Here is a 17,152-nt window from a genome sequence, read left to right as displayed (position 1 = left end):
CCACATTTTGCCTCGAGGGAACCACTCTCCTCACTGTCTCTCCATCTCTAACAGCTGGATTCATCCAGCTCCCAGGAGTAGCCAGAGTACCCATCACCTGGCCATGGTGACTGGCTCAGAGGTGGGCATACAGCCTGATTCAGGCCAATGGAACTTGAGGAAATGTTTCCTAGGGCTTCTGGGAAAAAGCTTCCTCAGCCCTCTGTGGGTTTACCAGAGGGGACAATCCCCCTTCTCCTGGACAGTATGTTAGAGAATACCAAGTTCAGAACTCCCTCAGCCATTTGTGTCACCAAGAGAAGGGCCAACCTAAGGATGAAGCCAACACACAGAAGAAGCAGGGCTATACACAAGACCGGCATGGGGTTGGTATCGTGAGGAGGATGTAAATTCTGGACTGCATGCTCAAGTTTTCGGGCTATAAGCTAATGCAATCCCTTTGTTTGCTTAAGGCAGTTTGAGTTTGTTATTCTGTCATATGAAATTCTTAACCAATGCAAACACCACTGGCATCATTCCCAGTAACATTTGATGGTTGCTTTGGTTTCTCAGTCAAGAGCATGAAACCCGTTTGACCAAAAGGACCAATCCTTCAAAATTCATCAGCATCTCTGGAGCACGCCCATCTCTGGTGCCCAACTTGCCAGAGAGGACTCACGTGTTTCTGTTCCTGGGGACTGGTTCCTTCTGTTTTCTGCTCCCTGTTGGCTCAGTCTAGGCCCGTCCTCTTCCCAGTCCCTCCACAGTGATGGGAGGTGGCTGCCCTCTGCCGAGGATGCCAGCAGCCAAGTGGGCAGCCAGCTGCAGACCTCAGGCATTGGCACTGTCAAGAAAAGGAGTGTCAAGAAAGGATTCTGCCACAAAGTACTTTTAATATAACATAAAATCAGGTGGGAGAAGGGTCTTTGGCACATAGCTAAATACAAAATTACCACCACCCCCCAGCCCTGACCCAAGTTCCCCGTCAGAGTGTTAAAACCCAAGCAATTCTGGCACCCCTCTGAGGATCTTTATTTGTTAGTGATTGATGTTCACAGAGCTTCAGAGCATCCAAGATTATAAAGTCTCGTGGGACTGACAATCTGCGATAAGAACTGGTTTTTGTGATTCTACAACAATCTGTTTCTCTTGAAAAATTCTGTTATTTCCACTTCTGGCCACTATGACTAAGCACACGGGTAGAAACACAGTCTGAACAGTTAAAGAACCTTGTAACTGCCCGACGCAGTCCAACAGCAGAGGAAGTAAGCATACGTGAGCACTGGCAGGTGCGGTGTGGGAGGGAGGGCGCCTACTCTCCCCAGTCCATGTCCCCCAGACCCAATCTGTCAGCAGAACCTTCCATTTCCCAAACATGTCTCGACTCAACCATTTCTCTCCACCTCTACTACAATCGTGTGATTTACCCATTCAACACATATACACCAAAGGGCCACTGTGTTCCAGGCATTGTTTAGTGGCTGGGAGAGCAAGACTGACTCTTCTTGCTCTGTCTTCTCTCTGGACGACCCTTCTTACTGACTGGCCCCGCTTTCCTCATTTGCTCTCTCCTTCCACTCTCCACACAGGAGCCTACAAGTTTTTCTTAAATATCAACACTTCCGTGTTTGAACCCCTCCAGTGACTTCCCACTGCTTCCTCATTAAAACACCAAGGCCTCCTCAGCCCTGCCGGTGGGCTGCGTGCCTCCTTGTGTCGTCGGCCTCTTCTCTAGATTCACTCCCTACTGGCACACCTACCTCCTTTCCGATCCTCAAGTATGTTATGGCTTTTTCTCTTTTCAGAGCTTTCATCTGCCTTTATTTCCTCCTAAAACAGTGGCTTCCAAACTTTCTTCTGACAATCATCCCTAGTAAGAAATATTTTATTTCATTAACTAGTAAACACATCAACCTACACATAAAGGGAACATGAGTTCCACATGATAATACTTCTAGCATGTTCTGTTCCTTTTTAAAAAAATCTAGCCGTACCCCACTAACCTGCAGTCTGAAAAGACTCCTCCCTCTACTCGTTGAAAGGCTGAATAGTTCTTATCCTTCAACTTTCCACCTGGATGTTAGCTGCTCACAGGGGCCTTCTCCAGCCATCTGATACAACCCAGGCCCCTGACATAGATTATTTTTCATCTGAGTCCAGCATGTATCAAAGCTATATATTTCTCAGCTGACATTTGCTCATTGTCTGTCTTGCAGGCCACATCACTAGCAGTTGAAGGCGTGGACCTGTCTGCGCTGTTCCCCGCTGTATAGTCCACATCTGGGTCAATGATGAGCACAACACAATATACGTCCATATTCCTTGAATGGCTGACTGAGTGGGTGAGTAAGCGATACTGAGGTCTGGATTGAAAAACAGGCCTCCCCAGTGGAAGGAACCAGGGCTCCTTGGAGAAATGATGGATTCTAGGGCTGGGGCAGGAAATCCACAGGAGTGCCAGAAAGTAAAGAAACACTCAAAAAACAAAAAGACGGGGTATGTTCAAGGGATATAGGAGTCAACCTAAAAAGAACACCCAACGGCCAAAATTGAAACAATCTGAGCCTAATTATCAGATGATAGCCCAAATCTTTAAATAAATATACATGAAAGTCCATACCGATATAAGAAGTTGACTAAATAAGTTCTTTCTTACAGAAGAACTTAAATGGTTAATATAAACACTACCCTGCAGGAGGCGGAGTCTAATTCTCCCCACTCCCTTCCTCCTTGAGGGCTGGAGGTACTGTACTTAGTGACTTGCTTCCAAACAACTGAGTAGGTAAGAGGAGAACAGGCTCACTTTCAGTGTGGAAACCTGGCAAACAGTACTTTGGCCAGGTGTTCAAGGTGATTTCACAGTCCTGTCATGTGGGTGGCACATACCCCCTGATACAATGTGAGGAGGGCACTTCCGCTCTGCTGGCTTCCTCCAATAGCCCACAACCCTGGTGTAACTGTGAAAGATGCATCAGACAAACCCAGTTAGCGGGGCATTCTACACAGTACCTAACTAAAATGCTTCAAATCTGTCAAAACTTCATGAGAAACATGACAAGAGACCATCAGACCAGAGGAGTTAAAGAGACATGACAACCACTTGTGATGTGGCATCCTAGGTGAGACCCTGCAACAGAAAAAGGAAATCAGTGCAAAAGCTAAGGAAATCTGAATATGGACTTAAGTTAATAATACGGTATCAACATTGGTTCCTTAACTGTGACAAATATACCACTGTGATGTCAGACGCTGACAACAGGCGGAGCAGGCTGAAGGGCATGTGGGAACTCTCTACATCCTCTTTACAACTTTGCTGTGAATAAAAAACTGTTTTAAAATGGAAAAGCTTAATTTTTAAAAAAAGTCAGCCTTAATGCCAAGAGCCAGGCCTTCATTCAGTTGATTTTTATGGAGTGCCCACAAAGTACGTCTAATCATGCTGGGCACAAAGAAGACATGTAGACATACAGGAGATGAAGAGATGCATATACATAAGGCAAGGCATCCAGGGTGACAAACCACAAGCAGAGCATGCAGTTTTGCAGGCTGACTGGAGAGGGGAGGCGTGTGTGTGGCAGGGGGGCAGGGCAGGCAGAGTAGGGCTGGTAATGAAAGCAATGATGAGAATGAGGAAGGAAGGCAAGGACCGGTTGGCTTTGGTGAGGTGAAGTTGGCTCTTCCCCACTGGAATGTCAACTCCCTGAAGGCAAGAACCTTGTCTGTCTACCCATCACTATACTCCTATGGCCAGAACTGTGCCTGGAACACAGTATATGCTCAAAAATGTGTATTGAGTAGATGAGAGACTGGACAAATAGATGAAGTCCTACTGAAACGTCACTTGAACTCAGAACCACTATTGTCATGGAAGGTCTGCCAGGTGCCCACTGGATGTGCATTTTTGTACATGGTGATGATTGCGCATCCTCAGAGGTCTTCCATGAAGCATGCAGATGTTAGCATTGGTTTGGAATGGTTCTAATGGTTCTAATGTTCACAGGCATGGAAGTGCCTTGTAACATTTCTTGATGGTATTAATAGATAGGTCTGCTGATATTCAATGCTTCCTAGGTGGCTCAGTGATAATAGAATCTGCCTGCCAAATAGGAGACGTGGGTTGGGAAGATCCCCTGGAGAAGGAAATGTCAACACATTCCAGTACCCTTGCCTGGAAAATCCCATGCACAGAGGAGCCTGGTGGGCTTCAGTCCATGGGGTTGAAAAAGAGTTGGACATGACTGAACAACAGCTGCTGACCCCAAGGAGTGAATGGCATCTCCTCTTTGCTCTAGCATCTTGTTAAACCTAGCAGAGGCTCTTAGCATTGTAAGAATGGAGAGAGTTAGCGACGGCTTCAAACTTCAATACAGCCTCTACAAATACAAGGAAACAGTTTAGAGAGATGTTGAATTTCCCTGTAGGCATCTATTGACATTCCTCCTTAAAGGTTCCAAATACTCAATGTATTGTACTCACTTGCATATAACATTTTTTAAATGAAGAAAAATTTAAATTGTGGGAAAATGATGGGAAAGTCATACCCAACTATGAAGCTATTAAGAATAGGGCAGACTATATGTATTAATATGAAATAGTCTCCAAAACACACAAAGTAAAGCCACTCTTTGAAACAGACATAAGACCTCAGTTAACAGAGGGGAGTTCTGGGAAGACAGCACGGGAGGGATGAGAGAGACTTTCACTGAGTGTTCTCTCTTGGAACATTCTGAATTTTGCACATGTACAAAGTACCATGAATGAAAAAAACTTTAAAAAGTGATCCAAGAGGAAGAAACGTTTGAATTTTGTCTGCAGGTTATAATAATCCCCTTTTTTTTGATAAAAAATAGCCTCCTTTTTTGTTCTATCCTGATTATCTTGGAACCTCTGCTTTCTAGAGAATTTGATCCATGTCAGGTGATAGTCTTGGCTTCTGACATCATCGCAAATCAGCTTTTACATGAAGTGACAAAGGTACATAGATGAGACTGAAAGAGGAAGGCACTCATCATTTTTTATACATTCAAAATTAGGAATTAATTTAAAAACTAAGTTCTATAGTTATTTTGTAAACAGCATATTGAAAACTATAAGTAGTTTGGGCTTTTGGCTCTCTGAGCAGCACCATGATGATCAGCAAAAACAAGCATCTTACAAAAACGGCAGAAAGGGAGCCAAGAAGAAAGTGTTTGACTCACTTTCTAAGAAAGATTTGTATGCTGTGAAAGCACTGGCTATACGTCAATGTAAGAAATACTGGGAAAACACTAGTCACAAGAACTCAAGGAACCAAAATCACATCTGATGACTTTACAGATTATGTTTTTGAAGTGAGCCTTGCTGATCTGCAGAATGATGAAAATTGAATTTAGAAAATTCAAGCTAATTACTGAAGATGATGAGGGCAAAAACCGCCTGACTAATTTCCGTGGCATGGGTCTCACCCATGACCAAACATACTTCATCGTAAAAAAAATGGTGGATCATGGCTGAAGGTCATGTGGGCGCCACGACTACCAATGGGTATTTCCTTCATCTATTCTACTGTTACAAAATGTAACAGTCAGATTCAGAAGACCTCTATGCCCAGCATTAACAAGTCTGCCAAATCTGGAGGAGGACAATGGAAACCATGACGCAAGGGGTGAAGACAAATGACTTGAAAGAAGTGGTCAATAAACTGATTCCAGAAAGACATTTAAAAGGCTCTCTAATCTACTTATCTGCTCTATGATGCCTCTGTTAGAAAAGTAAATATACTGCAGAAACCCAAGTCTGAACTGGGAAACCTCATGGAGCATCACGGTGAAGGTAGTAGTTTTGGAACCTGCTGGGGATGAGACAAGTTGTAAAGCTGAATGAGTGACGGTTATGAGCCAGCAGTCCAAGAATCTATTTGGAATTCAGACTTTGAATGATGACAAGTAACAGATCTTATTTGTGGGGAAAAAAAGCACGTTACTTTGTTAAATGTTAACATTTTAAAAGTATCTCGAGACCATTAATAATGAATCACACTAATACCCTAAAAACATTTGAAGAAAAGACTTGAGAAGTCCCTTTGAATCAATAAACAATAGATCCCTCAAAAATAAATGATCAATAATTCATCTCAGATAAGTATTTCATCAAGATCACATTCTGCTTTTAGGCAATTTTCTTTTTTCTCACATTCCAAAACAATACAGTTTCAAATTCTGAAGTCAACTCGTTTCTGAGTACTGAGGACACTGATGTTTGAGATACACATGAGCATTCAGAGTTCTTTAGAACACATTTGTGAGAAGATGTATTTCAATCTTATTTCAGCTAATTTCAGAAGAGAGTTCAGTATTTCTCAAACATAAATTTCATTACCAAGGTAAGCCAATGTAAACTCTTTACATTCAGCTGCCATTACAAGAAGGGCTTCCCTGGTGGCTCAGATGTTAAAGAATCCACCTGCAATGTGGGAGACCTGGGTTGGGAAGATCCCCTGGAGGAGGGCATGGCAACCCACCCCAGTACTCTTGCCTGGAGGATTCTATGGACAGAGGAGCCTGGGAGGCTATAGTTCTTGGGGTCACAAAGAGTAGAATACCACTGAGTGACTAAGCACAGCACACAGCACGGCCATTCCATTAAAAAAAAAAGAAAAAAAGCCTCCTGGAAGCAAGGATGGAAGGTCTAAGACAGCAACAAGCACATCCCCAGTGTGTTTGTTGGAAATGCAGACTCTCAGGCTCTGTCCCATCTCCTCTTCACAAGACACATTTAAATAGGCAGTGATTCCCATACTTCTTACAGTTTGACAAGCTGCCAGGCTAAGAAACCTTAATTATGTTCAATTCAGGTTATACTCTTTAGTGAATACTGATATAATCCTTAGTAATAGGACAATGTGACTCGTTTTTTGAGACCAGACAGTAACATTTATCAGAAATTACTGTAATTAATAATTACTATTTCTACCCTCCTCCTCCTACCTGTGAAACATTCTTTCTCTTTTCTGAGTCCATCCCCTCCACCTGCTCCAAGACCATCTACCACTCCTTCCCCAGGATGACCACACTTTCTCAGCTGATTTCTCCCCTTTCACCAATGAACACACTGAAGTCTCCCTTAGACGTAACACACACACACACATTTTCTCTCCATCATGCTAACAGCTCAGCTACAATCTATTTTTTTCTTTCCATCACGGAAGTTTGCAAGAGTAGTCTGCAAGCAACCCGACAGCTATCAGACCCAAATTAGCTCTCTTGGAGGAGTCAAGTATTTAACTGCCAAATCGGAAGGCCTGGTCCCTGTTACTCCTCTAGATCTCTCTGCTATTTATGAATTCTTTCTCCAGCACTACCACCTCTGGCATCTGCCCTTCTTCCTCTTTTTGTCGCCCACGCCCCTGAGGCATTCCCCTCAGCTCAGCCCAGAGGCTTCTCTTCTCCTTCTACTCTATGTACCTTTGCTGTCCTCTTCCTTCCCTCTACCCACTCCTGCTTCAGAGATCACCTCCATGCAGAAAACTTCCCAGACGCCATCCTCAGCTCTGGTCTCTTCTCAGAACTCCAACAGCCTTGCATGGTTTTCATTCAGTTACTATTTATGTATATGTACAGAGCCTCTGATACACTGCTGCTCTGGTATGCTGCACTATGCTAGGCATCGGTGAACCCAGAAGACTCATCCCTACCCTCACGGCACCTATGGCCTGGCAGGTAACACAGATGTGGAGCCATGAATGCAAGTGCGATAAACACTGAGGAAATGTGAAGACTGATTATTCAGGGGAAGGGATAACCAAATCTAGTTGGGAAGCAGAATTTCCATTTAACATGTAAGATGTCCAGTTAAAGTTGAATTTCAGTGAAACAAATAAAATTTTTAACTATGCCCCATCAATAACATGGGATATGCTTATACTAAATACTAATATTTATATGGGACATACTTACACTAATACTAAAAATTATTTCTTATTTACCTGAAACTCAGCTTTAATTGGACATCTTATATTCTAATCCACTACATCTAGCAACCCTACCAGGAAGGGACTGGACAGTTGGGAGAGGAAAGTCCTGAGAACTGAGAGAAAGGATGAGTAGGAATTAGCAAAGAGGGTGTGGGAGAGGACATCCCAGGGAGAAGGGATAGTTGCAGTAAGTGTTTATACTGACAGAGAGCTTCATGCTTTTGAGAGCCTGAAAGAGGTGCATTACAGTTGGATCATGAAGAAAAGGAAGAGCATTAGGGAAAAAATCTTGAAAAGCCTGTATATGGTTAGGATTTTGGAGTCCCCTAAAGATAACAGGAAGTCATTTCAAGATCTCAAGCAGAGGAGAAAATGGACCTAAAATGCTTCTGTACCAATGTCAATGTCAGGGGAAGGGGGTGTCCCCACAACACCAATAAGCACTTTTCTGGATACCAGCAGAGTGTCCTACAATTCAACTCAATTCTGACAGCATCTGCCCAGAGGCGGCATCATCTTCCACAGCTTCGGGGGTTAGTTCCCCAAGACTGCTTTCCTCCCCCCTGCCACACTTCAGGCACCAACTCCAAGCCCAGGTTGCTGCCTGGTTTCTGGACAACCAGCAGTACATCAGGGGGTCTCATGACTCCCTCTTCTTTTAATTCACTGCAACAGCTTACAAAATTCAAAAGAATAATATTTTGTTTTCTACATTACCAGTTTATTATAAAACAATATAACTAAGGAACAGTCAAATAAAAGAGATACATGGGGCAAGCTATGTGGGAAGGGATGCCATTCTCCCCAAATGTCCATGAATTCACCCACCAGGAAGCTCTCAGAAGCTTTTGGTTTTTTATGAAGTCTTCATTAACTACACATAATTGATTAAGTCACTGACCAATGGTGACTGATTCAATCTCCAGCCTCTCTTCCCCTCCCTGGAGGTCAAGGCCAGGTAAGATTAAGAGTTTCAAACCTCTAATCACATGACTAGTTCTCCCGGCAACCAACCCCAATCCTTGGAAGTGGTTCAAACATCAACCATAACATGAGGAAAGATATCTTGATTGTGCTCCTCACTAGGAAATTCTCAGTTTTAGGAGCTCTGGGCTGGAAAGGGGACAAAGACCAAGTATATAGTTCTTATTATAAACCACAGTATCACAGGACCTGAGCTGACGCTTTAAATGATCTTTCTGGCTGCCAGATGGAGAGAGGAATTGCAGAGGCTACAGTGGATGCGGGAACTTTATTTCTGAGGTTACCATGATAGTCAAAGAGCTGTTAGTAACTCAGTCATTGCAGTCTTTCTCTCACTGGTCTCCTAGACTCAGTTCAGTTCAGTCGCTCAGTCGAGTCCGACTCTTTGCGACCCCATGAATTGCAGCACGCCAGGCTTCCCTGTCCATCACCAACTCCTGGAGTTCACTCCAGGAGACTCACGTCCATCGAGTCAGTGATGCCATCCAGCCATCTCATCCTCGGTCGTCCCCTTCTCTTCCTGCCCCCAATCCCTCCCAGCATCAGAGTCTTTTCCAATGAGTCAACTCTTCGCATGAGGTGGCCAAAGTACTGGAGTTTCAGCTTTAGCATCATTCCTTCCAAAGAAATCCCAGGGCTGATATCCTAGACTAAGACTGTACTAAACATCTACAAGATGGTTGATCTGAGTCGTCATCTCAAAAGGCTGCTTTACACATACGATCTAACTGCTAATGATATTTAGTGGTTCTTAGTGCACACCAAACAAAATCTCATTTCCTCAGCCAGGTGCTGAGGGCTCTCTATCATCTTTCCAGAATAGATCTTTTCTGTTTTATCTTTCCCTCTCCCCTGCAAGTGATTAAGCCCTGGGCTTTTATTCATATGGCTCTATCTGGCTGTGACTCACTTTCTTCCCTTCCTTCATTCCCCAATTGCTTGAAGACAGAATTTCCCTTTCTTCAAGCTCCAGCTCAAAAGCCTTCAATGAGACTTTTCCTAACTTACTCAGAAGCTGTAGAAACTTATACATTCAATAAATATTTAATAAGGCCCTGCCATGTGTCAAAGGTATGACTCTGACATAAAGTTGGTTCCAGTTGATACTTTCACGTGTTGTCAGTATCACTGGTAACTTTCTCTGTTACACTCAAATGTTAGTATCATTATGGTACATCAGAGACACCAGGATAAGCTAACATTTCGTATTATACGATACTTAATTTCAAAACCATGACAAAAAGAGCGATAGAAATATGGGCACTAAGATGACCAAACTCTTCAGGGAGGCGTGGTTGAGACTGCCTAGCCAGAGAAAGGCCAGTAGTCAGGGCATGGCATTTCTCCCTAGGCCTGCACGCAACAGCTCAAATACAGGTTATAGAGGTATGACCTGTTAGAGGTATGAGGATGAACAGAAGAATGTCCCTGCCCTCACGGAACTTACATTCTGTTGTGCAACCAAAAGTAAGCCAAGGCACCTGCAGTAAATGGGTGAGAGTGTGGACTAGGCCCATTCTGCCTGGTTTTAAATACTGGCTCGACCACCCACCTCAGGATGCTAGTAGAGAAACTTAATTGTCCTGTGCCTCAGTTTCCCTGTGGGGATAGTATCAGTAACTACCTCATATAGCTCTAAAATGAAATGAGTTAACACTTGAAAGCACTTAGAATAGGGCCTGGCAGCCTTCAGAATGGGAGAAAATAATAGCAAATGAAGCAACTGACAAACAACTAATCTCAAAAATATACAAGCAACTCCTACAGCTCAACTCCAGAAAAATAAATGACCCAATCAAAAAATGGGCCAAAGAACTAAATAGACATTTATCCAAAGATGACATACAGATGGCTAACAAACACATGAAAAGATGCTCAACATCACTCATTATCAGAGAAATGCAAATCAAAACCACTATGAGGTACCATTTCACACCAGTCAGAATGGCTGCGATCCAAAAGTCTACAAGCAATAAATGCTGGAGAGGGTGTGGAGAAAAGGGAACCCTCTTACACTGTTGGTGGGAATGCAAACTAGTACAGCCACTATGGAGAACAGTATGGAGATTCCTTAAAAAACTGGAAATAGAACTGCCTTATGATCCAGCAATCCCACTGCTGGGCATACACACTGAGGAAACCAGAAGGGAAAGAGACACGTGTACCCCAATGTTCATCGCAGCACTGTTTATAATAGCCAGGACATGGAAGCAACCTAGATGCCCATCAGCAGATGAATGGATAAGAAAGCAGTGGTACATATACACAATGGAGTATTACTCAGCCATTAAAAAGAATACATTTGAATCAGTTCTAATGAGGTGGATGAAACTGGAACCTATTATACAGAGTGAAGTAAGGCAGAAGGAAAAACACCAATACAGTATACTAACGCATATATATGGAATTTAGAAAGATGATAACAATAACCCTGTGTACGAGACAGCAAAAGAGACACTGATGTATAGATCAGTCTTATGGACTCTGTGGGAGAGGGAGAGGGTGGGGAGATTTGGGAGAGTGACATTGAAACATGTATAATATCATGTATGAAACGAGTCACCAGTCCAGGTTTGATGCATGATACTGGATGCTTGGGGCTGGTGCACTTGGACGACCCAGAGGGAGGGTATGGGGAGGGAGGAGGGAGGAGGGTTCATGATGGGGAACACAGGTATATCTGTGGCGGATTCATTTCGATATTTGGCAAAACTAATACAATATTGTAAAGTTTAAAAAGAAAAAAAAAAAAGAATAGTGCCTGGGACACTGTAATAAATACTCAAAAACTGTTAGCTAGATAGCCATGTACAGCAGGGAGTCCCCAGAGGGAGAATGATCTTGGCATATTTAAAGGAAATGGTGGGGAAGAAGATCAGTGCAGAAATAATAAAGTAGTGGAGGCAGAGAGTGATAAGGCCAGAAGCAGGGACCAGATTAAGCAGAGCTTGGTAAATTCAGACCTATTTTGATGGGCTAGAAAGACAGTGGAATGTTTTGATCAAAGGACTGCCATGATGTCACATGCTTTAATGAGAGACCAGAGGAGAGGCTACAGTTAAGTAGTCCAGTGAGACAATGGTTGCTTAGACCTAGGTAGAAACAGTGGAAGTGGTAAAATATACATATATATATTCTGGGCGTATTTTAAGGTAGAATCATTATGACTTGTTGATAGACTTAGGGATGTGAAGAAAGGAATTAAAGATTACTAGGTTAGGAGTAAAAGATACTAGGCTTTGGGGCTGAGTAGCACTTACTAAGATGGGAAAGAGTGAGAGAGGTACAGGTATGAACAGAAAATCAAGAGTTCTATTTTGAATAAACTTTGAACTAGTAGACATCTAAGACAGATGACAAGTAGGTAGCTGGGTGTAAGTCTGGTACTCAGGAAAAGTTAAGACTGGAGAAAAACACACCATGTTAAAAGCCATAAGATGAGCTCACACACTGAGTGTAGCTAGAGGAGAGGACATCAAAGCTTGAGGCCTGGAGCAACTGCAACATTTAGGAGTGAAGAAAAGAATCAAGAAAGAAAACCAAGAAAGGGGCTGAGGGAGAAGGGAAACCAGGAGGGTGTGGTGTCCAGTGAAGAAAGTGTTTCAAGAATTAAGGTGTGATCAACTGTCAAATGCTTCTGAGAGGTCAAGCAAGATACCATCTAGTTCACTCAAAGTAAATCATTTTCTCGGCTCCATTTCCCCATAGTGGTTTGTTTGTACTTTTCTCATTGCAATATCCAACTGTCTTGTTATAGTTACTCGTCTTCTCTCCTCTTACAGAGCCTCCTTAAGGTCAGAGACCACGTCTTCTTCCCCTCAAAACACCCACTATCCTACTCAATAAATTTTTGAATAAACAAATCATGTAGGATTCTATAAAATCTGGGAGCATATGCCTAGCACACAGTTAGCAATCAGAGTTGGCTTTACTAAGATATCCGAAATGCTCTAAGACTAATGTATGGGCTTTGTTCTGCCTAGAAAATGAAGAGGTCTGCAATGCATCTGAGTTGATCTATGGCCAACTATAGAAGGAAAAGAGGGCATCAGAGGATGAGATGGCTGGATGGCATCACCGATGCAATGGACATGAACTTGGGTGAACTTTAGGAGATAGTGAGGGACAGAGAGGCCTAGCGTGCTGCAGTCCATGGGGATCACAAGAGAGCTGGACACAACTGGGCGACTGAACACAAAGATCACAACCTATCTGGCATTTCTACTTTTTTACTTGAATGCATGGTACTATCCAAAAGGGACTTAACGTTTACCTGATTTGCTTAAATATATTCCTCCCCAACCCCTGCCCCAAGCTGGCTAGACCTCATCTGAAGTTGGCTCCAGTTGATGCCTTCACAGTATCAGCATCGTCGGTAACTTTCTTTGTCACACTTGAATGTCCGCATCACTACGGTATATTAGAATCATCAGGAAAAGCTGACACTTTGTGTGTGTGCTTAGTTGCTCAGTCATATCCAACTCTTTGCGACCCCATGAAGTCTAGCCTGCCAGGCTCCTCTGTCCCATGGGCGTTCTCCAGGCAAGAACACTAGAGAGGGTTGCCATGCCCTCTTCTAGGGGATCTTCCCAACCCAGGGATCGAACCCAGGTTTCCCGCACTGCAGGCAGATTCTTTACTATCTGAGCCACCAGGGATTACATGATAACTTCAAAACCATGACAGAAGGAGCTAGGAATTAATGAATTTTTAAGGAAGGCATGGTTGAGATGGCCTACCCAGAAAAAGTAGTCAGGGCATGATATTTTTCTTTAGGCCTGCACACAACAGATCAGATACAAGTCACAAGTTACTGAGTTACTGTCTCTGTAAAAGAAAGCTAAAATCCAACAGTTGTGAGTAACAAGAATATCAATACCCAAATTACGGATTTAAGCTTTCAGCAACATAACTTACCTGGAAAATGTGCACTAGACAATGCACGAAACCACTCGGCACTTCCCAACAGGTAAGGTAAGCCCTAGAGATGAGGAATGCTTGCCACAGGTGCCAGTGCCACAGAGCACCACCGCCCACAAGGCTGGCCTCTCCACTTCTAGCTCTAGTGATTATCTTCCTATGTTAAGTTGCTTCAGTCGTGTCTGACTCTGTGCAACCCCATAGACGGCAGCCCACCAGGCTCCGCCATCTCTGGGATCCTCCAGGCAAGAACACTGGAGTGGGTTGCCATTTCCTCCTCCAATGCATGAAAGTGAAAAGTGAAAGTGAAGTCGCTCAGTTGTGTCCAACTCCTAGCAACCCCTGGACTGCAGCCTACCAGGCTCCTCTGTCCATGGGATTTGCCAGGCAAGAGTACTGGAGTGGGGTGCCATTGCCTTCTCCAGATTATCTTCCTAGAATGCTGCATTTCAGCTCCACAGCTCTTCTGGCTACCTTCAAGGGGCCTCCCAGAGAGCAATTATTCACCCTTGATTCCTGCTTACTCTCATACCTAAACGTTTACCATTTGCCTAGTTTTTATATTTGGATGGAAATCTTGTAAAGAGAGCTTCTGGTTCCCAGCCCTTTCACTAAATCTTACTCTGAATGTGCTGTCAAATTATGGCACTGCTGAGCACCCAGACTGTCCGCCCGGTATTACCATGACAAATTCTAACCTATTGCATTTCTTGCACATAGCTTGGCATGTATAACTCATTACACACTCGGTGAATAAATTTCAAGGAGGAAGCTGACAAAAATGGAACACAGCTAAAGGATGGAATGAACAGGCTCAAGATATTTTGTTTGGAGTCAAAAGCTAAGAGCTACTTTCAAACAGAGTGTCAGAAGAGCAGGGATAAGCCTTATGCTCTAAACTCTAGGTTATCAGTATCTAACAATTTAATGTAGCATTTCCCAAACTAGAGTTCAATGTAATACGGTAGTAGGGGGAAGGGCTTCCCTGGTGGCTCAGCGGCAAAGAATCTACTTGCTAATACAGGAGATGTGGGTTCAATCCCTGGGTTGGGAGCATTCCCTGGAGTAGGAAATGACAACCCACTCCACTCTTCTGGCCTGGAAAATCCCATGGACAGAGAAGCCTAGCAGGTTACAGTCCATGGGGTTGCAAAGAGTCGAACATGACTTAGCTACTAAGCAACAACAAAACTAGGGGAAAAATCCCTATAATTAAGAAAATTTCAGAAATGCTCGATCAGATAGGTCTCTTAACTTTAGAACTTCTCAAAGCTTAATGTATCAATATGCTTTGGGATCTAAAGGGGAGGTATACTACACAGCCTTTTCCAAACTTTTATTCAACAAGTATGGAGTACAGTCCACTAAGTTCCAGGCACAGTAGTAGGTCCTAGAAAACAATCCTGAGCCAAACAGATCCACTCTCTGCTCTTATGGAGTCTGCTCAGTGTGAGGAACAAACACTACACAAATACTGACTGTAAACCACAGTAAACGTTACAAAGTATTCATCAGTATTTTCTAATACATGAAGAAGACACCTCTTCTACTTGAACACCAAATATTTCTCTTAAAGCTTTTCCATAAACATGGTTCCAAGAGTCTAGCTCAGTGTGAAGAACCCTGCTCACAGATCTAACACATTTCCCTTGCTAAAAATGTATTACATTTTCAGAAGTAAGGTCTATCGGCAAAAGCAAGACACAAACCACTCATTTATGAAAAGGCCAGAATTAATAAATACCTCCAGATGCTTGATGAGAATAGCTCCAACTTTAGGGGCTGCTTAAATTAGAGTGATGTTGAAACAGAAGATCTGTGCTGTGGTCTACACTAAGACTAAAATGAATGTGGACTGACGCAAGGATCTGATCCACAGTGGTTCCTACTGAAAGTCGCCAATTTGAGTAAGCAAGTCTTCACCAGTACTGCAAACCTGCACCCACTGCACTTTGTATACTGATTTCTAAACAACAAGGTCCTTTCTATTTTTACAGCTGGTATTTTTAACAGGAAAATATAACACCAATTTTAAAGTATCATTAAATAATCCTGTTAGTTTTTTTTATTTTTTATACATAGCTGCAAAGCACTAAGTATGTGCAAGACACTCCACTAACAATCATGGAAAACAAAGAGGAAAAAGCCTGGTTGTGCTTTATTTACTCTCCTGATGTGGGGGTGGAGAAGCTATAGAGGGAAAGCCAAATTCATCACTTTCAGAAGAATCAACTGGTATGTCAAAAACATGCTGACATTTTTAAATCTTCAAATTTATCTTTATCTCATTGGTGATCATTCCAAGATCACCATCATTGATGGTAAACAAGAATAGTTAAGTGTTTAAAATGTTTAATACTTAATGAAACACCTCAAGGACCTAAAAACAGAGTCCCTTTTCACTCTATGCTTCCTATGCTGAGACTACCAGATTCCAAGTAGTGTTACATTTGCCACAATGAGTGTGGAGAATCAAATCTGTAATTCACACAAGAGAATGTAAAGGATTCTTTCGTCAAATAAATCTATCTGGTAAATGAATTTTTATTACAAAAGTATCATTTCATCCCAAATTACTTGAAAAGCAGCATAACCCCCTTCTCTCCAACAGCCATGCAGGTTAATTTTTAATACTTCCAGACCAAGAGACAATTATATTTAAGAAAATACTTGAGTGGATGATGGAACTCAAGAGATAGGTAAGTATTTTGACTGATTCCACTCCAGTGACTGACCATGCACTGAATGGACTATAAATGCTGTTATACTTGGTTTTTTCCCTAACAAACCCCAAGGTGCTATACTTCTATTCAACTGCGTTGGCACATCTAAAAGGAAGGTCAACTTACCTCAGACCTAAATATCAACAGTACGGTAAGTAAAACATGAGAACATCACTCTTTGGCATGACCCATGTAAACCACATTTCTGAAAATTGAAAGAAAATAAAATATCATACCTTATATAGCCTATAATATATAAAGATATCCTAGAAAGATAATCATTAAACGTTAATGTCACTCAATATCAAATCTTGTACACTGTTTTCTTAGCAAACCATCAGTTTCCACCTGTTTTCCAGTGAATGGGGAGATGAACGTGTAACAGGAATAGTTCACTCCTGGGTTCACGTCAGACTGACTGGAATTATGTTCTAAACATCACCATTCTATAAAGACTGATAGATCAGTTTTAACTATACGCAGGCTATTTTGGGTCTCCAGATACATAAAAGTCCTTATCAATCCACTCTATCCATGAACCTGGATCATCCAACTTAAAAGCAACACTATGAAGGATGAAATCATTTTTTTAGGC

At 42.5% G+C, this 17,152-nt stretch overlaps 1 protein-coding gene and 1 pseudogene across 8 annotated transcripts in view; one reads left to right on the top strand and one right to left on the bottom strand.

Moving 5' to 3' along the window:
* Positions 1-17,152, bottom strand: part of ATG5 (autophagy related 5) — a 152,757-nt gene that overhangs the window by 19,987 nt on the left and 115,618 nt on the right. For 6 of the 8 annotated variants that reach the window (XM_061427696.1, XM_061427698.1, XM_061427697.1 and 3 more), the window contains one exon: positions 659-823. The exons of 1 other annotated variant lie outside the window; for it this stretch is intronic. In XM_061427696.1, coding sequence (XP_061283680.1) covers positions 659-823 — 165 coding nt within the window. Of the gene's footprint in view, positions 1-658; positions 824-987; positions 16,763-17,152 lie in introns of those variants that run through there. One more of the 8 variants, XM_061427705.1, reaches the window with a different exon arrangement.
* On the top strand, positions 4,911-5,957 carry LOC133253896 (small ribosomal subunit protein eS1-like; annotated as a pseudogene).

The sequence above is a fragment of the Bos javanicus genome, chromosome 9, assembly GCF_032452875.1.
Source record: "Bos javanicus breed banteng chromosome 9, ARS-OSU_banteng_1.0, whole genome shotgun sequence".
In the NCBI taxonomy this organism is placed as follows: Eukaryota; Metazoa; Chordata; class Mammalia; order Artiodactyla; family Bovidae; genus Bos; species Bos javanicus.
Note: the sequence above shows the minus strand (reverse complement) of the source record. Positions and strands in the feature narration are given on the sequence as shown.